Raw genomic sequence first — 25,307 nt, 5'->3', positions numbered from 1 at the left:
AACTGAGCCACCGAGGTGCTCCCTTTTTTTTTAAGATTTTATTTAGGGGTGCCTGCTTCTTCCTCTGCCATTCCCCTTCTTCCCCCACTTGTGCTCTCTGGCTCTCTCTCTCTGTCAAATAAATAAATAAATTATCAAAAAAAAATATTTTATTTATTCCAGAGAGAGAGAGTAGGGGGAGGGGCAGAGGGAGAGAGACAGACTCCGCACTGAGCACGGAGCCCCGATCCCAGGACCCCGAGATCATGACCTGAGCCAAAACAAAGAGACGCTTAACTGACTGAGCCATCCAGGCACCCCAGGATTAAAGACTTTTCATCCTAGCATTCAAAGGTTGCCACTACCTGGCCCAGCCCTTATTCTTACCAGTCCCCTCCTGGACCTTTAGTGGCAGGTCCTTAGAGCTCCCTGGATTTGCTATTCCCTGAGTGCTTTCCTTCCCAGTTCCTTTCACTAGCTCCATCTCGTCAAAGTTAGACCTCAGATTCAAGGCCCAGCTTGAGTGCTCACTGCCTGCCCCCCAAGTGTTTCCTGATTACTCCAGCCAGACATCATCTCCCACTTCAAAATCTTTGTGGTATTTATTTCTCAACCACTCATTTATTAGCACTTATTAGGCAGACTTGTTCATAACCCCTCACTTAGTAGAAGACTTGTGTTGTAGCTATTTCTGTATCTCTCTCCACATCCTATCCTATGCCTACCACCCGAGTCTCCTGGAGACTAGCATAAGTAAGTATACAGTAAAAAACTATGTAAGTGAATGGAATGAGAGATGTTAAAGGAAGAATCTGTGGAATTTGAGGCCTAACTAGTTACAGGGCTTGAAGGAGAAGGAGGACTCCAAGATGACCCCAAGCTTTTGAGACTGAGGATGAGCAAGAGAGAAGTTTCTTTGTCCAAAAATGGAGGTTGGGAAGGAACTAATTTTGAAGAGTGTGAGGTTTGGACATGTTGAGGGATATAAATTTTCTTCCTTTCAGTTATTTGGGGTTTCCTTCGTTTTGGTCTTTATTGTATTTTCCCACTTTAGTGGGAACCACTGTTCCTGAAACCGTAAGATTGTTAAACAACGATAAAACAGTTCTGTGAAATGTCTGTAGCATCCTCAGCAGAAAAGGCATTTTGAAAGCTTGATTAGAACGGAGTCCTGTTTGGGATTTTTCTCTTTCCTGCTCCTTCACGTCCTTTGCCCTTCCTCCATTGGCTGCTCCTCCAGATTCTCAAGAGGCTGCAACTCGGTCAGACAGAGGTCTGATTGTGCATTCTGCCAGTCTCATATAAATACTTCTTTGATGACTCCTCAGTGTTCCACATGAACTGGTGCCCTGCTGAGGGAAGTATGGGTAGTTAGGAGGTTCTGGTAGGTCCATTTTTAGAGAGTATATCTTGGACACGCTGGAAAAACTTAGGTCTACTTATGAAAGGAACTTAACGCTTGTTTTTCCTTAATGCCAGTGAGACTACCTTTAGGAAAATTAACTATTTACTAGCTTCTTTTATCCCAGGAGTCCAAGTGCATAATTAACAGTACTTCCAGATATTCAGGTATTTGTTGTTTGGGAGAACTTACAGTGTTAAGAGAATGAATCACTTAAAGTTAGTGATGGATGGTTCATAACCCAGGAATTTTACTCCTTTCTTATGCTAACTAAGTCTCTGTTTATATCACTATGGTAACACTGAGCTTGTTAACGCTGTGATTGTTTTAAATGTCTTTCTGCCCCAACAGACAGGGCTCCTTAGAGCTCCCTGTCTATATTTCTGTCTCCAGGCCTAACCCAGTACCTGATTTATAATAGGTGCTTAGTAAATGTTGAATGAATAAATAAAAACAAGTACACATGACGATTTTGTTAAAGAATTAGGGAGAAACACAGAAGGGGGTAATTTGATTTTGGGAATCAAGGAGGGCTTCACAAAAGAGTTGACATTTGAGCTGGGTCTTGAAGAATTGAATTTTGACAAGGGCAGGAAGGAGGCATTTCAAACCAAGCGAACATTTACAGGAGTAACAATATGGAAGAGCTTGATATGTTGGGACTTGACTGAATGATAGGAGTCATGATGAAAGGTGAGGCTAGAGGTGATTTGGGGGCTAAATTGTAAGGACATCAAGCCAAGGAGTCAGGTCTTAGGCAGTAAGGAGCAAAAGGAGATTGGTGGGCAGAGAAGTACTTGTGTATTTTAGGGAGGTAATTCTAGATAGAATGTGGATGAATTAAAAGCCCTTTTTAAAAAACTGAGGAAAAATTCACTTTAACCATTTTAAGTGTACAGTTAATTGGCTTTTAACATTCATGATGTTCCACAACCATCACCACTATCTAAAAATTCCAGAACATTTTTTAGCACACCAAAAAGCAGAGGACTCTTGCTAGATAGTCTGGTTATAGGGATGAAAAGGAAGAGTCATTTAAAAGACATTTCTGAGGCACCTGGGTGGTGCAGTCGGTTAAGTGTCTGACTCCCTTTCGGCTCAAGGTCCTGATCTCAGGTCGTGAGATTGAGTCCCACCTTGAGCTCTGTGCTCAGTGCAGAGTCTACGTGAGACTCTCTTTCCCTCTCCCTTTGCCCCTCCCCCCTGCACACACACATGCATGCTCTCTCTCAAATAAATAAATCTTTAAAAAAAAGAATAAAACATTTCTGAGGTAGAGTCAACAGAACTAGAATAAAATGTTGGATTTAGTTACCTTTGGGAAAACATCCTCAAAATACTAGTTTTTTTGTCATCATACTCACCACTTTCTTTCTCTCATTTATTATTGTGTGACAGCTATACAGCTAATATAAATAACGTGTTTTCATTTTTTTCTAATTTTGTATTACTTTTATACTTCACTTTGTCTTTTATGTTTGAGCTGCATTAATTCAAGATAGGATCCTTGTGAAAAGTATGCAGACCAAAAAGGCTCTGCCAGGAGGGTTCACCCATATACAGGGATTCAAGGAATCACATGCAAATGGGTGTTTATTTGTAATTATAAAGCAGCCATTTCATAATACTATATGCTTCATGGTGAAGAAGTCTTTTTTATTTATCAAATTTGAGTCAACCTGTAGGAGAGGGAATTGACTAGTAACTTTGTCCAGCAATGAAAATAGTTAACATCTTGATTGGGGTGTTGATTATCCAGGGTATATATTTGCTAAAACTCATCAAGTTGTACTGTTAATATCTGTGCATTTCACTGTATGTAAATTATATAAAATCTTTTTTTTAAAGATTTTATTTATTTATTTGTCAGAAAGAGAGAGAGCACAGAGGGAGATGTAGGCTCCCTGCTGAGCAGGGAGCCCGATGCGGGACCCGATCCCAGGACTGTGGGATCATGACCTGAGCCGAAGGCAGACGCTTAACAACTGAGCCACCCAGGCGCCCCAGAAATTTAGTGTTTAGATAGGGTTTTCAGCAGAGTTTCCTGGGCTGTGGCCAAGAGGTTCCAAAAAGGCACGCTTTTCCACCTTCCCAAATTGTGCAATACTCTTTTATAGTGTATAACCCAGAAATGAGTATCTCCGTTCACTTCAGTGTTGCCATTAAGGAATTCGGTACAGAGCCCAACACTGTCAGTTCCTTGGTTTGTCCTGTTAGTCTGGCTGTTTTCCCTTCCCCCACCCTACAGCCTGCACATTTTTTCCCTTGGCTCTTTCTCAGGAGCAGGGGCAGCAGCTGGGCCTTCCACACCCTGGCACGAGCAGGGCTAAAAGTGCCTGATGTCTAAATTGGTGCCAGTCACTAGCTATGAATCCTGACTAGAGCACTCCTTTTCTCAGTCGATTTGGCCTTACTCTAGTACCAGCGTGAGCCTCTATCTACCCAGTTCTGCTCACAGCTTTGTTCTGAGACCACAGACTTAAGGACAACAGGAAGTTTAGGAGCTTTCTCAAGCCTCTTTCACTCTAGCCAACGTCTCGTGTTGGTGAGAGCTAACATATTAGGTCTAGCATTTAGATTTAGGTGGGTTGGGGACCCACAACAGGCTGCTGGAAGTAATTCCCTGATTGCCACACCTTATTGAGCTAGAACTCCTCCTCTATGTTAGTCAAGCCCTTAGGAAGATTGCTAACCTTTTACTCTCTGTTTCTTCCTTGAGAATATATCCCAAGATGGTCCTGATAGATCTATGTGAATTACTGTTGTGCTGTTAAAAATGTATTTTAAACGGGTGCCTGGGTAGCTCAGTCGGTTAAGCGTCTGACTCTTGATCTCAACTCATGTCTTGATCTCAGGGTCGTGAGTTCAAGCCCCACATTGGGCTCCACACTGGGCATGGAGCCTACTTAAGAAAAAAATGTATTTTGGGGTGCCTGAGTGGCTCAGTCGTTAAGTGTCTACTTTCAGCTCAGGTCATGATCCCAGGGTCTGGGATTGAGCCTGTATTGGGCTCCCTGCTTGGCCGGAAGCCTTCTTCTCCCTCTCCCACTCCCCCTGCTTGTGTTCCCTCTCTCACTGTCTCTCTCTGTCAAATAAATAAATAAAATCTTTTTAAAAAATGTATTTTAGGGGCTCCTGGGTGGCTTAGTTGGTTAAGTGACTGCCTTCGGCTCAGGTCATGATCCTAGGGTCCTGGGATCGAGCCCCGCATCGGGCTCCCTGCTCAGTGGGAAGCCTGCTTCTCCCTCTCCCACTCCCCCTGCTTGTGTTCCCTCTCATGCTGCCTCTCTCTCTGTCAATTAGATAAATAAATAAAATATTTTTTAAAAAGTGTATTTTAAAAAATAAGTAATATGGGGCACCTGGGTGGCTCTGTTGGTTAAGCGTCTGCCTTCGGCTCAGGTCATGATCCTGGGGTCCTGGGATCAGGCCTGCATCAGGCTCCCTGCTCATGCTCTCTCTCACTTTCTTGCTCGCATGTTCTCTCTCTTTCTCGAATAAATAAATAAAATCTTTAAAAAAATAAGTAATATATTTACATGGTACAACATTTAAAAGGTACAAAAGGATACACAGAAAAGTCTCCCTTCTATCTCAATATGGAATGCAGACTGTGACAAATCAATCTACTGTATTACTAGTATATGATGTGTCCTCACTAAAGGTGTGGGGAGAGCTGATCTAAGTGACTCGCTAAAACAATATTTTGTCTGGAAACTGTAAGTCTAAAGACAAATGCTGCAGCACTCTACTAAATCTGTTTCTCACAGAGATTGACAATTCTGAAAGTAATTTATAGCTATACTAGGGTTGAAAAACTAATAAATGGTAGATAATAGGAACCAGATTTCTCACTGTCAGAGAAACAAATTACAAATAAAAAAAAAAAGCAAGGAGGAAGGCTAGAATGGACCCTGTGGTCCTGGACTAGAGCTGGAGACTTTAATATTTTATGTTTACTGTAATATATATGGATAGAAAAATAATGAAAGATATGTAGGTAAACATAGGTTAATACATACATATATTTCCCAGCTCTCTCTGCTAAGGAAGGCCTAGGAGCAATGGTACCCCAATAGCAACAAGCACAGTCACACCCAGATCTTGGTTTGTAATACCATTCTCCAATAAAAGGAACCTAGGCTTCTTGGAGAAAAGGCAAATTCTACAGCTGGGACAAAGAAATTACAGGATGAGATGGTAGTATTTTGTAGTGCTAAAAAAGTAAAGTACTTAAAAAATAAAATGATGGGGCACCTGGCTGGCTCAATTGGTAGAGCATGTGACTCTTGATCTCGGGGTCGTGAGTTCAAGCCCCACACTAGGTGCAGAGATTACTTAAAAAGCAAACAAACAATAATGGGCTGGCTGTGTTCCAATAAAACTTTATAAAAATAATAAAAGGATGGGACAAGAGACAACCTAAAAAAACTCCCCATGGCCAAAGATAGAACAATTTGAACAGCAAAATAACCTCGTATTGGATTATAACCTGAAGTGTAAAATAAATATACATGAATCTATTCTGATGTAAAATAAATGACTGAATAAATAAATGGGGAGAAGAAATGAGTCTTCCTTACAGAATAATTCCACATAATATAGATAGGTATATAGATACTCCTCTTTTTAGGAAGCAGAGCTTAATTTCTTCCCCCTTGAGTGTAAGTGGGGCTGAGTGACTCCCTTCCAAAGAAGAGAGTATGAGAAAGGAAAAATAATAATATAGTGCAGAGACCCGGATGACACTACCTTGACCAAGTAATCAGAGTAAAAATCACCAATAATAAGTAAGTCCTATTGATATCTTGTACCCCTGGTATGGTATGATATGATAAGATGAGAAGGGCACTTCACCTCTGTGTTATTCTTCTCAAAACCCATGTCTCTAGTCTAAACATAAGGAAAACATCCAACACACCCAAATTGAGGGACATTCTATAAAGTACTTCTTTGGGATATCAAGGTAATAAAAAACAAGACTGAGAAACTTTCACAGACCAGAGGAGACCAAGGATTCACAGTGGCTAATTGCAATGCGGTATCCTTAACTGGATCCTGAGACAGAAAAATGACATTAGTGGAAAAACTGGTAAAATCTAAATACAGCCTAGAGTTTAATAGTCATATACCAATGCTAATCTCTAACTCTAAAATTATTCCAAAATAAAACATCCTCTCAGTCCCCTAGCTATCCAGTGTCCCTCCTTGGAGACAACCAATATTACTAGTTCCTTTTATCTTCTAAATAGATAGATAGGTAGATCGATCGATCATCCATCCATCCATTAAAAACAATGCTGTGCACTTAGTAGATGTATGCTGTCTATGGACACTGCCCTGCTTTTAGATCATATCCCATTATCAGTGTGTATGCACACACACATTTAGTCTTTTGTACATTTTTTTTCTAAGTGGCTGCAGAGAATTCCGTTGTATGGATATACTGTAATTTATTTAACTGGTTTCGTTTCTTTCTTTCTTTCAAGATTATTTATTTATTTATTTATTTATTTATTTATTTGAGAGAGAGAGTGAGTGAGTGAGAACACAAGCAAGGTGAGGGGCAGAGGGAGAAGCAGACGCACCACTGAGCAGGGAACCCGATGTGGGGCTCATCCTGGGACTCCAGGATCATGACCTGAGCCGAAGGTAGACGCTCAACCAACGGAGCCACCCAAGCACCCCTATTTAACTGATTTCTTATTGATGGCCATTGGTTGTTGAAAGTCATTTGTTGTTATAAATAACTAATGAATAACCTTGTACATGCATTATTTTGCACTTTTACAAGTATTTGGGATAAATTTTGAGAAGATTCCCTGGATTAAAGCATATGTACACTTGTAATTTTTACTAAAGACATTGTCAAATTGCCCTCCCTAAAGGGGTTGTGCCAATTTATACTCCACCTACAATGTATAAGAGTGCCTATTTCTGCATACCATCACCAAACATAGGTGTATTACAAAGTTTTTTTTATCTCTGCCAATCTAGTATGTTAAAAACAAAGTTTTTATATAGTTTAATTTGCATTTCTATGGTGAATATGGGTATGTTCTGTAAAATGCCTGTTCATTTTTTGGTTTTGTTCGTTTTTAAATTCCTTGTTGACCTTTTTTTTTTAATTAATTTAATTTCCGTTACTTAACATATAGTGTGTTCTTAGTTTCAGAGGTAGAGTTCAGTGATTCATATTCACTGGGTATATAACACCCAGTGGTTATTATATCACATGCCCTCCCTAATACCCATCACCAAGTTACCCCATCCCCCCACCCCTCTCCCCTCCAGCAACCCTCAGTTGGTTTCCTTTTTTTTATTGAGATTTTATTTATTTGTTTGAGATAGAGCAGGAGCTGGGGAGAGGGACAAGCACACTCCCCACTGAGCAGGGAGCCCAACAAGGGGCTCAATTCCAGGACCCTGGGATCATGACCTGAGCAGAAGGCAGATGCTTAACTAATTGAGCCACCCAGGTCCCCTCTCTCAGTTTGTTTCCTATGATTAAGAGTCTCTTACGGTTTATCTCCTTCTCTGATTTCGTCTTGTTTTATTTTTCCCACCCTTCCCCTATGCTCCTCTGTTTTGTTTCTTAAACTTCACAAATGAGTGAAATCATAAAACTGTCTTTCTCTGATTGACTTATTTTGCTTAGCATAATACCCTCTAGTTGCATCCACGTCAGTGCAAATGGCAAGATTTCATTTTTTTGATGGCTGAGTTATGTTCCATTGTGTGTGTGTGTGTGTGTGTGTATACACCACATCTTCTTTATTCATTCATCTCCCTATTGCTCTTTTTCTCATTGATTTGTAGGAGCTCTTTATATGTTGTCAAAAAAGCCCTTTGGTATAAGAATCACAAATATGTTTTCTCAGTTGGTCTTATGATGTATTTTTGTTTGTTTTTTCCCTGCAGAAAATGTACTTTTTTTAATGTAACTGATTTTAACCACTTTTTTTTTATGGCTTTTGAGTTTTATGTTATACTTAGGAATTTTCTCATATCTTTTTAATCCATTTGAAAAGCTTACTTTGATGAATGATTCAGAGCCAAGATTTTTTTTCCAGATATTTACCCCATCATTCCAGCACCGTTCATTGAATAGTCTGTGTTTTTCCTATTAATTGAAATAGGATTGAAGAGAATTCTCATATGTATTTGTATCTCTTTCTGGACTTTCTATTCTATTTCTATACCATTGATTTCTTTGTTTAAATATGAGCTCATATTATACTGGGTTTTTTTTTACTTTTATTCTAGAAACTTCAAGTATATTCAAAAGTACATACACACAAAAGTACACACTAATTTAGTTATTGTGACTTTATAATAATTTTTTAATATCTGGAGGGTCCACTTTCCCTCCTGCCCCCATTACTCTTTTTCAGAATTTGCCTAATTATGTGTTATTTTTTGCACTTTAGAGTAAGCTTATCTAGTTCCCCCCAAAATAAAACTACTGGTATTTTTGCAGAGATTATCTTAAAATTATTTTGGGAGGCATGTCATCTTGGAGTGTTTCACGAATATGACATGCCTTTCTATTTGTTCGAATTTTCTTTTGTGAATCCTCACTGGTGCTTTTAAGTTTTCGCTATTCAGATCTTCATATTTTTTTGTTAAGTTTATATCCAGGTATCCCCCCCACACATCCCTCCCTTTTTTTTTTTCTATTGCATATAGGATCTTTTTTCCTTTAGGTCATTTTACAGGGTATTTTGTGTATATATGTATATGTGAGGGTTCTTAATTTCATAATATTAATTTTGTACCTAGACTCCCTATTGAATCATTTTACTTGTAGTATTTCTTCAATTATTTCTCTTGGATTTTCAAAGTGTACAGCCATATTTACAAATGATATGTTTATTTCCTTTTCAATTTTTACAGTTGAAGTGGCATGTTTGAACTGTTATAGTAATACCTCTCATGTAGAAGGGACTCTTGGCGAGCATAGTGGGCCCCAAGGTACAAACCCTAGGATAGGAGGAAACATTGGTAATTAGAGCCTTTGAACCCTAGGACTGAGTTTTGTTTTTTCATGTTTTTTTTTTCTTTTGTTTCCTCTAGATGTGAAATCTGGGAGCTATACTGTGTTACAAGTGGTGGAAGCCCTTGGGTAAGAGCGCCCTTCTCTAACCCGGCCTGTGCACTCTGAAAAGGTTATTTTGTACACTGCTGCTTTCCTGGAGCTAACTGGTCCTGAATTTCTCCTACTGTAGCCCAACACCCCCTTTTCGTATTAGTATCTCGGTTTAAGCCTATGTTTGTCCTGAAATAAGTTTCACGCCACCTGACTGAAGTTTCTAAGGGAGTGTTGGAAGTGCCTGGATCAGCACACAGGTGTGGGGTGAAATGGGTGGTTGAAGGCCATCAACTGTTAATTAGAACTGGGATTCCTCCTGTGCTTCTTAAAGACCCACGTGCCCCCATGGGATTATGGTCAGCCTGGATCTGACTCACACCTGCTCGTGGGCTCTGCCTGGGTAGTTGCCAGGAAGCTGACCTTGCACCAGTTCCTCACTATAGGAAAAGGCTTGGGGAAACAGCTGGAAAACCAGTATTAAAAGCAGATATCTAAGCACCAGAGGAGGTATGTGCTTATACTCTGATGCCTGCTTTTCTCCTCTTTTATACTTGGTAGACCATCTAAATTGACAAGTCTTGTTTGTAAAGGTTGTTAACTGTCACAGCCAGCTTGTCTCCTGAAGCAGAAAGCTAGAAAATTGGGAGGGTGGGGTGGAATGTAGGTCACTATTAATGCATCTCTCCCACGTAAGAGACCATTTGGCCTTTCTACACATGTGGCCTTGGTCCATTTAAAAAAAATCACAGCTCGCTCGCTCGCTCTCTCTATATATGATATATGTAATTCAGATATGTAATTCAAGTCAATTTTTATATATGATATATATAATTCATGTATCATAAAGTTCATCATTTTTTATGTATTCACAGATTTCTGCAAACCTTACTTTGATCAGTTTTAGAACATTTTCATTACCTCAAAAAAAAAAAAAAACCTATGCCCATTAGCGCCACTATTCCCTCCTCTTCTCAGCCCCTGGCAACCACTAATTTACTTTCTACCTCTGTCGATTTGCCAGTTTTGGAAATTTCATATAAACAGAATCATACAACATGTAACCCTTGTGACTGGCTACTTAGCATAATGTTTTCAAAGTTTATCCCTGTTGTAGCTCTTGTCAGTGCTTCATTTCTTGCTGAAAAATAATCAGTTATATGAATATACCACATTTTGTTCAACAGTTCATCAGGTGGTGGTTATGGGTTGTTTCCAAATTTGGGGTATTCTGAATAATGCTGCTATGAGCATTTGTGTGCCTTAGTCCTTTTTTAAACGCACAGTTTTCTACTTCTGAACAGGGTCCTTTCTACAAGATCCTATTATGGGGATCCTGTCAAGGGTGATTTTATTTTTGCCCCTTTACCCCTAGTTATAGACACCCTTATCCTTGAGATTTCAGTCAAATGTCCTGGTCAGCTCTCCTTCAGAAATCTTCTGCTTCATACATTTACTTGCTTAGATTTCTTCTAGTGTGTTTAAATGTAATCTCTGTAAGAGCTATTTTAAGATAAGTCACCTTATGCTTCAGTCCAGGTTTTCCCATTCAAATTTAAATAGTTAAATTTAAATAGTTAAAACCTTTATTCTGACCATCTTACTTTATAAACTTCCAGTTACAAAGATTTTCTCTTCCCATAAGACCTTGGTTGCTCTCAGCATTTTTTCCTTGGTAGTAATATATTCATTCTCCTGTTTTGGTAGAAGTTGCAGCTGCCCATCATCTGTTGAGCCCTATGGGTAGCTGCTAAGCTCTGTTTCAGAGGAATGTCACTATCGTCTAAGAGTAAGCCCAATGCCCAGTCAGTGCCTAGAGATGGATACTTCTGTTGGCTGTGGTGTCAGTTGAGCCTCTAATGAATGCCAGGTCAATCTGAGGATTGGGTCTTTAGGCTCTGGCTTTACTATTATCTGTAATACTAGGTACCTACAGAATACCTTCCTGGGCTGGCTTCCATGCCCAAGGGTGAGTGTGACTGATTTCAAAATATTCCTTCAAAAGTTTGGTGAGCGCCTGGGTGACTTAGTTGAGCATCCGACTCTTAATCTCAGCTCAGGTCTTGATCTCAGGGCTGTGAGTTCAGGCCCTGTGTTGGGCTCCATCCTGGGCGTGGAGCCTACTTTAAAAAAACAAAAAAAAAAACATGGGGCTCCTGGGTGGCTCTGTCAGTTGAATGTCTGACTCTTGATTTCGGTTCAGGTCATCTCAGGGTCATGAGATCGAGCCCCATGGCAGGTGCCATGCTTAGCAGGGAGTTAGCTTGAGATTCTCTCCCTCTCCCTCTCCCTCTGCTCCTCCCACCACTCGCACGCTCTCTGTCTCTCTAAAATAAATAAATAAAATCTTAAAAAAAAAAAGTGTAAACAGGGTTATGTCAGGCTCTCTCTATCCTTACTTTCCCCCAGGTCCTCTCTAGAAAGTCCAGAACCCCGAACTCGGGCACGAGGAATCCAGCTTCTGTCACAGGTGCTACTCCAGTGTCAGTCCTTGCTCCTGGAGAAGGAAGGTACTGGATCACTAGTAGGAGTGTCTTCCTGGATTTTGCTGAGCCAAGGCCTTCCTCGTCTATTCAAGCCAACTTTACAGGGAGGGAGGGAAGAAGGGAAGACCTAAGGAATCTGTGAACTACTAATTCAGCATCTTCACTCCTCACTGGTATATATGGCAGAGATGATAAGAATCGTGACTGAAGGCACTGGGATTTCAAATGTAGCCTTAGGCATTTTTTTCAGTGCATCTTCCCCTCTCTGTAAAATGGACAAAGTAGTACTTCATAGAGTGGAAGAGTATGTAATGAAACATCAAGTGCTTTGAAGTCCCAAGGAAAAAAGCCAACAACATTTATCTTCTATAGCATAGTAGGAAAACTACAACCTGTTTTTATAAATAAAGCTTTATTAGCCTATAACCACACCCATTTGTTTACCTCTTGTTTATGTTGCTTTTATGTTACAGCAGCCGAGTTGAGCAGAATTAAGTAGTTGTGACCCATACTTTGTCCTGCAAGCCTAAGATATTTACTCTGGCCCTTTGAGAAAGTTTGCCAACTCCGGTTCTATAGAAAGGAAGTTCTGGGGTAAAAGTGGGTTCAACTGTGGACCTATGTGAGAATGGATAATAAGAGATGTTCACCTACTTTCCTAACTGATCAAGGCACTCTCAAATGGGAGGGCATGGGACATATTTCTTAGTGAAGGAGAAAATTTGTAGTGAAGCCCAAACAGGAACAGCCTTTACAGACTTTGGGAAGGAGCCTGTGTAAAATAATGGCTGCATTTCTGGTTTGTGCAGTGGTACACCTGATCCTATTTTACGAGAACCGGCTGAAGGACCATCATCTTGTGATCCCATCTGTCCTGCAAGGTTTGAGAGCACTTGTGAGTTCTCCTTCTTTTTCAATACATACTATGTTTGCAGGAGCCCTTTTCCAGTGAATTTTGTCCTGTCCTTTGGCGGGGAGACTCCCAAGTGCTGAGGAGCAGATGCCCAAATGTGGGACTAAACTAGTGTCAGCTAACTTCACTTCTGTTTCTAGTCTAGAGAGTAAAAGTATTTTGGGGGGACTGGAATTCAGAACCAAAGTGGAAGGAGCTGCAGAGAATTAATCAGATTGAGAAAAGGGACCGCATTTCTCACTCTTAGCACTTCTTCCTGAACCTGGATGTTGTGTTTCCCACTGTAGCTAATTATACCTCTTCTGGGATTGTGTCTTCAAGGCTAGAATTCCCTCTGTGCTCACATATCTCCTTTTCTCCCCCAGAGCCTGTGTGTGGCCCTGCCTCCAGGGCTGGCTGTCTCTGTGCTTAAAGCTATCTTCCAGGAAGTCCACGTCCAGGTGAGTGAAGACAGTCACTTTTGTATTCTCTGTCTTCCAGCCCTGACATATATGACAAGGATTAGGTGGCAAAAAAATACTGCCTTCTAAGTCCTGAACTTTTTCAGGTCTTTGACCATGTTTACATGCTAGTCTTTGCTACTCTATAAGGAGAAGGAGCCAGGCCATTATGTCTGACCTGTGTCCTCTCACACCTGAAGAAAGTAAAGCAGACAGGTTTTGGTTATTGGCCCCGCTGCTGTAACTGCTAAGCCAATAGCCATAGCCTTTCTCTGCATTTCTTCTTAGGTTCATCTTATACTAGTATAAAGAGCACTGTCCACTTAGAGATTATGAAGCAGGAAGTAGTTTTGTCAGCTTAGGTATTCTTTAAGCACTTTCTTTACTTAGTTCCGGTCTCTCCCACCCCCAAGTCCCTGCCACAGATGGACCGACACACAGTCTACAGTATCATCACCAACTTCATGCAAACCCGCGAAGAAGGTAAGAGGCAGAGTTCTTTGGCAAGTCCGAAAAGCAAGCATATCCTTTTCGCCCCATTATCAGGACTCTGTTTAGCCTGGAAGTCCTATAGGAGACCCAATACTCTGAAAAGAATGAAGGGAAACTGGGGGGGGTCCACTCAGTCCCAAGTAAAGGAATGTAGAGTTTGGGCTAATATTTTAAATTCTTACCTCTAATGGTTATATATTGATGCACATCTCTTCACTGTGTACTCTCTTGGAATAGGAAAACAAAAAGGGTGTGCTCTGGGAGGCAGCAAAGGTGGGCTAGCAATAGTAGAGGGAGAACACAAGCCAGAAGAAAGCCCAGCTTTCTATCTCAAGGGATGGTAGTGACCTGTTCTCTCCTCCCCAGAGCTGAAGGGCCTTGGAGCGGACTTCACCTTTGGCTTCATCCAGGTGATGGATGGGGAAAAGGATCCCCGAAATCTTCTTGTGGCTTTCCGCATTGTCCATGACCTCATCTCCAGGGACTATAGCCTGGGTACGTCCTTACAGCTTTGAATTAACTGGTTAGGGCTTGTCCGATGAGTGAAAATTGTTAAGTTGACCTCATTGTTTCTCTGTTACCTTAGGACCCTTTGTGGAGGAGTTGTTTGAAGTGACGTCCTGTTACTTCCCTATTGATTTTACCCCTGTAAGTAGCCCCTTTTATTCATTCATTCATTTGTTCATTCATTGATTCATTCGAATATTCCTTGAGTCCTCCTGTGAGTCAGGTCCAGTTCTGGGCACTGAAGCAATGAACAAAGGAGACATTCCCTGCCCTCGTGAGCTTACGTTTTAGTAAACTGGGAAATGGAGAAGCATTTGCCATCAGAGGAAGGATTCAGTTCAGTGGGTATTTGGGGGCTCCTCAGGCTACAGGATTGTAAAACATGGTTCCTGCCCTTGAAAGCTGAAACAATTAAGTAACAATATGAGATTATGGACCAAAACAAGTGGTGTTATAGTTGTTCAGAGAAGACCAAGTTCAGTGTGAGCAAGAGTAGGAAGGCATTCACAGATAAGATGGGATTTCAGTTGGTTTCTGAGGAATGATAGGATATAATCCTGGAGTCTGAGGGGTGATCTCAGGCAAAAGAAACAAAACAAGACCCAGTTGAGCACAGCATGCTCTGACCCCCTTGGACCTTCCTCCCACTCTGCATCTTGATATCCCTTCTACTTCCAAAAACTGAGTCGCACCACTCTATGGGTGTGCATGGGTATGTGTACTGCAAGCATTAGTGGTTTCAAAGAAATGAAAGGAGTTAAATCACAGCACACCAAGTAACATCTGGGTATTGACTCTTAGCGCTTTTAAAGTTACACAGCCATCTTTTTTGCAGGGACTTGCTTCCCAGCTTATTCCAGTTGACACCACAGTCCTTGGGGCCACCTCTCCTAAAATTCTCTTCATCTCTTCTGTAGTGGTCATCACTATTTCGAACTCAGAAGAACTTATGCCTTTGAAATCTTGAAAGCTCTTTGTTAGGCCACCAGGTTTCTCTGTTTTTGCTTTATTTTTTGTTTGTTTTGAAAAGATAATACATTCACATGATCCAAAATCTAAATGCTGTAAAAAGGTGAAAAATCTGTCTACCATCCTTTCTTTCTCTGTTGTCAACCAGTTTTATCAGTTAAGTCTGTATTTTATAGAACTTTTTCATCTATATATAAACAAATGCTCCCCAACCCCTACCAGTGGCAGCATATGTATACACTTTTCCTGTACTTGGCCTTTTTCACTTAGTGTATCTTGGAGAGCCATACTCAGTATATAAGTTAGTTCTTTATTCTTTATGGCTGTGTAGTATTCCTTTCAGTGTGAATACCTAATTAATTTCACTAGTCCTCTATGGGATAAAGATTGTTGCTAATCTTTTGTTGTTACAGGCAATGCTGCAACTTATATATCCTATACATGTATTGTTTCACATATATATGGATATAACAGTAGGATAGATTCCTAAAAGTGGAGTTGCTGGAATATATGCATTTATAATTTTAGGGCAGGAAAGAGTAAGTCATTCACTTTTTTGAAAGGTAATAGAGTGAGCATGATTCAACATTTAAAGGATGGGGGGTGAAGCCTTTTATACCCCTTTACTGCAACCACCCATTTTCCTTTTAGAGATCATCACTGCTCCCAACTGCTTATCCATTTTCTCAGATATTCTAGGCAAAAAAAAGTTATAGATAATTATAGGAGAGTTTCTCTTTATTTGAGCAGGGTTTTTTTTTTTTTGTAAGTAAATTATGCCTAACATGCGGCTTGAACTCACTACCCCAAGATCAAGAGTCGCATGCTCTAACTGAGCCAACCAGGTGCCCCTCAAGCAGATTTTTGTATGTTCTTCTGCACTGCAGTCTATATGGGAAGCAGAAAGCTCTTGTCAATTAAAATAAGAGATACCTGGCTTTCGTGTAACTCTCTTACACTAAAGATATATTCTTTATGGTCCTATCAATCCCTTTTGGCCATATGCCATTATCATAGTGGATCACATCAGTGTAACTGAGGGTTTCTTTGATTTTCACTATGCATATATGCTCATTCTAGAGCAGGGGCAGGCAAACTTTTCTGTAAAGGACCAGATAGTGACTATTTTAGGCTTTGCAAGCTGTATCATTTCTGTCACAACTCTTCAGCTCTGCTGTTCTAACACAAAAATGGTCATAGACACGAATGTGCTAGTGTCTGTATTGCAATAAAACTTTATAGGCATGGAGGGGCGCCTGGGTGGCTCCGACGGTAAGCGTCTGCCTTTGGCTCAGGTCATGGTCCCAGGGTCCTGGGATCGAGCCCGGTGTCGGGCTCCCTGCTCAGCAGGAAGCCTGCTTCTCCCTCTCCCACTCCCCCTGCTTGTGTTCACTCTCTCACTGTGTCTCTCTCTCTCAAATAAATAAAATCTTAAAAAAAAAACAAAACTTTATAGGCATGGAAATTTAAATTTCATATAATTTTCATGTGTCACAAGATATTATTCTTTTGGGGGTGCCTGGGTGGCTCAATCGGTTAAGTGTCTGCCTCCAGCTCGGGTCGTGATCTCAGGGTCCTGGGATCAAGCCCCTCATCAGGCTCTGAGTTCAGCAGGGAGTCTGCTTCTCCCTCTCCCTCTGCCCCTCGGCCCCCCCAAAATAGATGTTTTTTTTTTTAAGATTTTATTCATTTAATTCACAGAGAGAGAGACAGCGAGAGGGAACACAAGCAGGGGGTAGTGGGAGAGGGAGAAGCAGGCATCCCACCGAGCATGGAGCCCCATGCGGGGCTCGATCCCAGGATCCCGGGATCATGATCTGAGCCGAAGACAGACGCCCAACGACTGAGTCACCCAGGCACCCCTCAAATAAATAAAATCTTAAAAAAAAAAAAAGATATTCTTTTGATTTTTTTTCCCCCAGCCATTTAAAAATTTAAAAATCATGGGATTGAGAGTACACTTATCTTGATGAGCACCAAGTAATATGTAGAATCACTGAATCACTATATTATACACCTGAAACTAACTTAACACTAAACTACACTGGAATTAGAAGAAAAAAATGTAAAACCCATGCTTAACTTGGCCATACATACAGTCTCAACTGGTTGCTTCCTACTCATAATGCAAAGGAGATGTTGAATCTTCCTTCACCATCACCCTTGGGATTCCTTTATCCTTGCTTTTGCATCAGAGACCCTATTTCCCCAGGCTGTCTACTGCACCTATATCTCTAAGATTAGAGGGACGCCTGGGTGGCTCAGTCGTTAAGCGTCTGCCTTCGGCTCAGGTCATGATCCCGGGGTCCTAGGATCGAGTCCCGCATCGGGCTCCTTGCTCAGTGAGGAGCCTGCTTCTCCCTCTCCCTCTGCTGCTCCCCCTGCTTGTGCTCTCTCTCTCTCTCTCTGACAAATAAATAAATAAAAATCTTAAAAAAAAAAAAAAAATTAGAGACGTCTGTTGTACCTTCTCCAGAGAATTAAACCTCCAGATTCTGCTGAAGAACGGGAGGAGCTGGGAAGCAATCTAGGTGGTCAGATTGCTTCTCTAACCCCACTCCCAATTCCAAAGGCACCTGGTACTGCCAGTTGCAAAGCTTTTTGAGGACTGCAGTGTATGTGGGTGGTCACTCAGCTTTTCCCAAGCCTACTGAGGGTTCTGTTGTCCTGGCTTGTTCAGTCATTTTCTTATCCATCTGCTTTTCAGCTCCTAAAATTTTATTTCCAGCACCTCTTAACCTATTTTCTTCAACCTTTAGCTCTATGTCTTTTCTTTTAAATTTTTATTTCTTTTTTTTTTTTTTTGAGTAAGCTCTACACCCAGTGTAGGGCTTGCACTCACAACCCCAAGATCAAGAGTTGGATGCTCCACCAACTGAGCCAGACAGGTGCTCCTAGCTTTATATTTTGTTTTTTTGTTTTGTTTTTGGTTTTGGTTTTTAGATTTTATTTATTTGAGAGAGAGAGGGAGCACAAGCAGAGGGGAGAGGGAGAGGGAGAAGCAGGCTCCCTGCTGAGCAAGGAGCCCAGTGCGGGACTCGATCCCAGGACCCTGGGATCATGACCTGAGCTGAAGGCAGACGCTTATGGACCGAGCCACCCAGGTGCCCTAGCTTTATGTCTTAAAAGAAAATCCCTTTGCTATATTTTTCCTGTTGCTTCTAAAGAGGAAAAGGAAAATCTGATACATGCTTTTAGTCTGGCTTTTTGACACAGACACCAGCAATGCTTTTTATGTTCCCAGAATTATACCTTTTTTATAAGGGTAGAAAAATAGAAATGTCCATCAAAGGGGAATTATTTAAATAAATTGTGGCTCAACTATACAATGAAATAGTATCAGCCACTAAACCTAATGTGAAAGAATAATTTAATATTGCAGAAAAATGGACCTAATATATTAAGTGGGAAAAAAAGATCATAAATCATATGTTCAAAACAATCGCACTTTCTTTTTTTTAAGATTTTATTTATTTGACAGAGAGAGACATCAAGAGAGGGAACACAAGCAGGGGGAGTAGGAGAAGGAAAAGCAGGCTTCCTGCTGATCAGGGAGCCCGATGCGGGGCTCGATCCCAGGACCCTGGGATCATGACCTGAGCCGAAGGCAGACGCTTAACGACTGAGCCACCCAGGCGCCCCAAGAATCACACTTTTAAAAGTATATTTTAAAGAGAAAACAGTGTCTACTAACATATAGTCACAATATATATAGAGAGAAGAAAGTAATGTACCAGAAAGTCAGAGTGCTTCTCTCTTGAGTGGCAAGATGATAGATCAGATAGAAAATAAATGCCCAACAGACAGAAATTCTCAAGGAATGTGTAAGCAAGTCTTCCTGCTGGGGCCTCCTGTCACACTATTCTGTCAGATTGGGTGTAAATATCACCCAATGCTGGGTTAAATCATGTGTCCAAGAGTGGTCTGAAGAGTTGTGCAAACCCTTGGGTCTTCTCCCTTTTCCAGCCACCTAATGATCCCCATGGAATCCAGAGAGAAGATCTCATCCTGAGTCTTCGAGCTGTGCTGGCTTCGACACCGCGATTTGCCGAGGTGGGTCTAGCCAAGGTTACGTGTGTAGCCTCTGCCCAAAGAAGGCTCTGAAGAAAGAACAGTAAGAGCATAGGGAAAAAGAAAGATCCAGAATACATTTTTAGGGTATGGCATCCTGCAAGTGTCTTGAGGCTTATGTGGCAAGTATCTTCAGATCTTCAAAGTGGAAACCTTTACCATCTCTTTAAAATAATAATCCAATCTCTATATGGTGCTATCTTTAAAATCCTATAGTGTTGCCAACTAGCTCATTTTTCAGGTTAACTGGAGTCTGGCCGCAGCTTGGCAGGAAGGTTGGTTTACAGTCACAACTCTTGACTCAACTCTTTGTAGCTCTTTAATGTAGCCCCTACCCCTGGGGACAGGTGGTAATAAGGATGTAGTTGACCTTGGTGCTTTGGTGTGGCTGACACTACCCATCTCAGGCTTCAGTTCTTCCTTCTCTCCCACAGTTCCTGCTGCCCCTACTGATTGAGAAAGTGGATTCTGAGATTCTGAGTGCCAAGCTGGATTCTCTGCAGACTCTGGTGAGGGATTTCTCTTTTTTCCAGGGTCCAGCTGCCTTTAGACAATGTAGAGGTACTAAAGGGTATAGACTCAGAGACAGGGAATAGTTCAGTGGCCCTCATGAGAGGGATACCCAGAATCTGGGCCTATATGTTGACCCAAAGCCCTCCCAGCTACATATAGTCTGGTCCAATAGTAACTGAGTGGCAGCTGAGGAAAGGCTGACCAGGGCTCCTCCTTTTTTTTTTTTTTTTTTAAGATTTTATTTATTCATTTGAGAGAGAATGAGGGAAAAGCAGACTCCCCGCTGAGCTGGAAGCCCACCGTGGGACTCGATCCCAGGACCCCGAGATCATGACCTGAGCTGAAGGCAGACGCTTAACCATCTGAGCCACCCAGGCATCCCAGGGCTCCTTCTTTATGCTTTTTTTCCATCAGTCAGGATGAGCTCCCATTTTTCTGTGACCTGATAGGATTCTTGTGAAATCCTGCTGGTTCTTCTGCTGAGAGCCATGCTCCTTCAGGTGTCATTTTGCTGAGGTGCCTGCCTGTCGTCGGAAGTCTGATTGTGTAGATAGCTGATACCTACACTTTCCTTGGCAGAATGCATGTTGTGCTGTGTACGGACAGAAGGAACTAAAGGACTTCCTTCCCAGCCTTTGGGCTTCTATCCGCAGAGAGGTGAGTGTTAATTAGATAAACTCACTACTGTTAACTCCCTGTTGTCAGGCATCAGAGGAAGTAACACACCCTGTCCTTCTCCCTGTCGCAAGCCAGTAAAGGGGCATACTTCTAGTTGAATGACAGGGGAAAAAGTCGCTACATAGGGTCAGCTGTTTGGTGATGGCACACAATCACTTTTTCGTAGTGCCCACTTCCTGTCCTTCCGTGGTAAGGAGCATAGGTCATGGTGCCTCTGGCACCATACTTAATAAGGGGGTGGAGGGGAGAGGAAGAGACTTAGGAAAGGGGATCCCGATAGCCAATGCTCCAAGTTGGTATCCTCTTTCTCAAAAAGTAGTGTATCAATTCTAGTGGGACTAAGGACTTGGTGAGAATACACCTGTTGAGAAGAAACGCACTTGAGGAGTTAATTTCCATTGCTCTGCCCTAAAGGCTCTCAAAGCCCACCTCTCAAAGGAAACAGGCAGTGGGTGGGTGGGCTCTCACCTGGTGCAGGCTCACCTCAGTAGCCATGGGATCCCTCCCTGACAGGTGTTCCAGACGGCAAGTGAGCGGGTGGAGGCCGATGGCCTGGCGGCTCTCCACTCTCTGACTGCGTGTTTGTCTCGCTCTGTGCTGAGAGCTGATGCTGAGGACTTCCTTGACTCCTTCCTTAGCAACATTCTACAGGGTAATGGGGCCATGGCAGCCAGAAAGGGGGTTGAGCACAACAGAAAGAAGTTCCATAAAGCCAGTGACCTTTTATGACTAGCCCTCCATGTTCAGTGATTTGGGTGCTGGAGCCCTACTTTGAATTGAAAACACTTTGAGTGGTAACTGCTAGCAAACTGTCCCAGGTCTCAATCTCTAACTTCTGTGGACTGCAGGGGAATCAGGCAACATTCAGCCTACTCCCCAGGTCTGTGATGTGCTGCCTCTCTAGACTGCAGGCACCATCTTTGTGAACCGGACATGAAACTGGTGTGGCCTAGTGCCAAACTATTGCAGGCAGCTGCAGGTGCATCTGCTCGGGCCTGTGACCACATCACCAGCAACGTGTTGCCTTTACTGCTGGAACAGTTCCACAAGCACAGTCAGGTAAGGAAATGGAATCTTTCGAGGAAATGATGGGACCTCTTGCTAGGATCCCTTTCACAGAGAGAGAGCTAAGTGTTGAGCTTGTCCCATATCGTATATCTTGGGTTTTGCTCTCATCCGTTGCTGCTGGTTCCCTTGTTCACTCTTCCTGACACTCTTACATAAAAGGATAATTCTCCCTGCTTCGAGAGGAGCAGGACTGAAATCCTTTAAAATATTCTTTGACCCCCATACATCTTAAAACATTACAGAGCAACCAGCGACGGACAATCCTTGAAATGATCCTGGGTTTCTTGAAGCTGCACCAGAAATGGAGCTATGAAGACAAGGGTGAGATCACCTTCCAGGTGTGGTGTCCTGGGGGCTGCTGAGCGCTGTATTCCTATAAAGAATGGCAGGCAAAGAATGCTACAGAGAAGTGCTCAAGAACACCAGTGGTCCTGTTGTTCTGAGTTTGCAGCACAAGAGACCACTTATCAGATGAGGCCTCTTATTTTTTCCCCAGTGTACCTCCTGGACACCCAGTGGATTAAGTTCTTTGAATCTTGCCCCAAGTTGTCTGTGCAACACTGCTGAGTCAGGGCTTTCCTCTAACCTGGACTTTGTCCCTAGATGAAAGGCCGCTGAATGGCTTCAAGGACCAGCTGTGCTCACTGGTGTTCATGGCTCTGACAGACCCCAGCACCCAGCTTCAGCTTGTTGGCATCCGTACACTCGCAGTCTTGGGTGCCCAGCCAGGTACACTTCAGAGAAAGAGAAAAGAAAGGGTATCGGTCCTTCCTTGCGATTTTCTGTCTTCAGTGAAGAGCAGCCTTAATTCCCTGGTTCTCACCGCAACTGTGGATGATTGGGATTTTTTTTTTTATTCTATTTGAGAGAGAGTGTGTGCATAAGCGGGGGGAGGGGCAGAGAAACAAGCAGACATCCTGCTGAGCGGCGAGCCTGACAGTGTGGGGCTTGATCCCAGGACCCTGAGATCATGACCCGAACCAAAGTCAGCAGCTTAACCGACTGAACCACCCAGACGCCCCGCAGTTTGGGGTGTCTAATAGGACTTTGTGAAGGGTTGTGGTGGCTACAGAGGGAGAAAGATGAGGTTTGTGTTTCTTTCTAACACAGATCTCCTGTCTTCTGGGGACTTGGAGCTGGCAGTGGGTCACCTGCATAGACTGAGCTTCCTGGAGGAGGACTCCCAGAGTTGGTGAGACTCAAAGGCAGCGAGATAGAGCAAGCTGTTCCAGGGCTCTGTGCTTCTGACCCTTGACTATCCCTAGGGGAGGGGGGCCCTGTGCTTGACTCTGCCTACCAACTGATTGGAGATGTCAGACTTCTCTCTTTTGAGGGCATTGAGAAGCCCTGCCCAACTTCATGGTGTAGGTACTTGAGTCCTGCTCTTAAGCAAGGCAGGCTTGAGAGTCCACACCCCTGAATCTGCTCAATGGCAGGCCTAGCAAGAGAACTGTGGGCCAAGGCTCGGCTATTGCTCATCTGCCCTGTGCCCTGGCAGGGTGGCAGCACTGGAAGCATCAGGAGCCCTGGCCGCTCTCTACCCCGTAGCCTTCAGCAGTCACCTCGTGCCCAAGCTCGCTGAGGAACTGCGCAGAGGTGTGTGTCTCTGTCCTCTGTGGCTCACCCCTTCCCAGGGACGTTTGGGGCCTTCACATGTGCCATCACACAGTGAAGTCATGTCTCCTGGGTTGCTTTCAGGGGAGTTAGATTTGACTAGAGGGGATGAGCCCACCAAATGCTCCCGGCGTCTGCGCTGCTTGCAAGCCTTGTCAGCTGCATCGACGCATCCCAGTATTGTCAAGGAGACCCTGCCTGTGCTGCTGCAGCATCTCTGCCAGATGAACAAAGGTAATGCCAGGAATAACCATCCAGGAGCTGGGCTGAATGGGGAGCCGTGGGCGGGCTTGGGTTGATGCCTCTAAGGCAGTGGTTCCATTGGTGGCTCTATGTAAGAGTCACATGGAACCTTTAAAATATGTCGGTGCCTGGGCCTCAGTTCAACTGAATGAGTGTCTGAGGAGGGATGGGGCTTGAACAATGGGAATTGTTGAGTGTCCGGGTGACGTCAATGTGAAGTCAGAATTGAAAAGCACCACTCTAGGGCCGTGCTACTCAAAATGTGTTCCATCCACCAGCAGCATGGGCGCTGTCTGGGAACTTCAGTGCAGAATCTCAGGCCCTCCTGATCAGCATTTGAACAGGATCTCCAGCTAGCTCACACGCACCACTGCTCCAAGGCAGAAGTGACAGCAGCTGTTGCTACTGTGGACCTATGAAAGCTCACCGGGGGCCTCACTACGTCCCTAAGCTCCCGGCTTGGCACTGCCCAGCCTTCTGTGGCAGATCCAGTGGGTGTTCCAGCAGCCATTACATAGTAGAAAGAACACTGGACTAGGAGTATGGCCGGGGTTTGACTCCTAACTTTGCACTTACTGTGACCCTGGAAAACCACTGGTGGTTTCATTTAGCCTCCGCAATCTCCTCTATGAAATGGGAGAAATGATACTTCTCGGGTGGTTATGAAAACGAAAGGAGAAAACGTATGAGTGCTTCTATTGCGGAGCTGGCGCAGAGCCGGTGCTGCTCCGAAATCGGAGGTGAGAAAGAACAGCCAAGAGAATAAAGTTATTTGGCTCTTTATAAGACACTCTTGGACTCTTTAGTCACTCATCTTTGATTACTCTTCCCATATTCTGTATCTGAAAGACCTGGAAGTGCTTTTAAGGAAACGACAGAATATTTTCTCACCGCACAGGGAATATGGTTGCAGGAACCAGTGAAGTTATTGCCGTCTGTCAGAGCCTCCAGCAGGTGGCAGAAAAATGCCAGCGGGACCCCGAGAGCTGCTGGTACTTCCATCAGACAGCTTTACCTTGCCTGCTTGCCTTGGCTGTGCAGGCTTCCATGCCAGGTGACTTTCTGCACCCCGCACTTCGCTAGCTATGCCTCCTCTGGGCCTCAGCCATCCACTAGTGTTGAACAGCGCTGCCACCCTGAGGCTATCGCTGGTATTACATTTTGTACTGGCAGAGGCTTCCTTTGAATCCTTTGTCCCCAAGGTGAGATTTCACTTCAAGCAAAGGGTGCTTTGCTTGAACAACCTGACCGGTGTTAGCAACACTCAGAAGGATGCACACCTTTTTTTCTCTATAACTGCTATGTAATTAGTTTAGCTAGAATGAGGCTCTGGAGTTAAGCTGACCTGGTTGGGTTTCATCTTCACCTCCCCACTTGTTAAGAGAAGATATTTAGCCTTTGTATACCTCTGTTCCCTCACTTATAAGGGGAAGATAAAGAGTTGTATCTACGTCACAGGGTAGTTAGTAAGGAGTAAATAAGAATGTGTGGTGCCTGGCAACATAGTATATAGTATGTACCTGTGGTGGCTCCACGTAGGTAGCTGCTATGATAATGAAGACCCGTGACAATACATCTGTGTTATCTTTAAGTTTTGGAAAAAACTAAAATATTTCTGAAGTTAAGGTTGTAATAGCTAGCTTTATTTTCCCCATTGCCCAGTCTAAGGACAGCACAGAGTTCTCAAGAACTCTTTGTGGCCCACGTTAACCACTCCTTCTGGTGCCGTGCTGGTGCTCAGGGCTACTCGGTGCGCTAACCCTACCAGAGGACAGGTTAGAAACTGCTGCCATTGTGCCTGGGGTCCTGATGATGACAGGACCTAATCATCTGAACCATAGTC

General features: G+C 43.1%; 1 protein-coding gene across 5 annotated transcripts in view; it reads left to right on the top strand.

Annotated features, from left to right (window-relative positions):
* MMS19 (MMS19 homolog, cytosolic iron-sulfur assembly component) overlaps window positions 1–25,307 on the top strand; it is a 32,492-nt gene that overhangs the window by 2,906 nt on the left and 4,279 nt on the right. Inside the window, exons 2-19 of one of the 5 annotated variants that reach the window (XM_035026349.1) lie at window positions 9,458–9,506; window positions 11,880–11,980; window positions 12,766–12,851; window positions 13,235–13,309; window positions 13,723–13,792; window positions 14,168–14,296; window positions 14,388–14,449; window positions 19,244–19,330; window positions 19,783–19,857; window positions 20,441–20,518; window positions 21,053–21,191; window positions 21,444–21,598; window positions 21,850–21,928; window positions 22,211–22,336; window positions 22,718–22,799; window positions 23,106–23,203; window positions 23,306–23,455; window positions 24,363–24,518. In XM_035026349.1, the coding sequence (XP_034882240.1) occupies window positions 9,458–9,506; window positions 11,880–11,980; window positions 12,766–12,851; window positions 13,235–13,309; window positions 13,723–13,792; window positions 14,168–14,296; window positions 14,388–14,449; window positions 19,244–19,330; window positions 19,783–19,857; window positions 20,441–20,518; window positions 21,053–21,191; window positions 21,444–21,598; window positions 21,850–21,928; window positions 22,211–22,336; window positions 22,718–22,799; window positions 23,106–23,203; window positions 23,306–23,455; window positions 24,363–24,518 (1,797 nt within the window). Of the gene's footprint in view, window positions 1–9,457; window positions 9,507–11,879; window positions 11,981–12,112; window positions 12,130–12,765; window positions 12,852–13,234; window positions 13,310–13,722; window positions 13,793–14,167; window positions 14,297–14,387; window positions 14,450–19,243; window positions 19,331–19,782; window positions 19,858–20,440; window positions 20,519–21,052; window positions 21,192–21,443; window positions 21,599–21,849; window positions 21,929–22,210; window positions 22,337–22,717; window positions 22,800–23,105; window positions 23,204–23,305; window positions 23,456–24,362; window positions 24,519–25,307 lie in introns of those variants that run through there. The other 4 variants (XM_035026362.1, XM_035026355.1, XM_035026371.1 and 1 more) reach the window with 4 other exon arrangements.

The sequence above is a fragment of the Mirounga leonina genome, unplaced genomic scaffold (genome assembly GCF_011800145.1).
Source record: "Mirounga leonina isolate KUSES-001 unplaced genomic scaffold, KU_Mleo_1.0 Mir_114, whole genome shotgun sequence".
NCBI classification, from domain to species: Eukaryota; Metazoa; Chordata; class Mammalia; order Carnivora; family Phocidae; genus Mirounga; species Mirounga leonina.
This window is presented reverse-complemented; position numbering and strand designations above follow the sequence as displayed.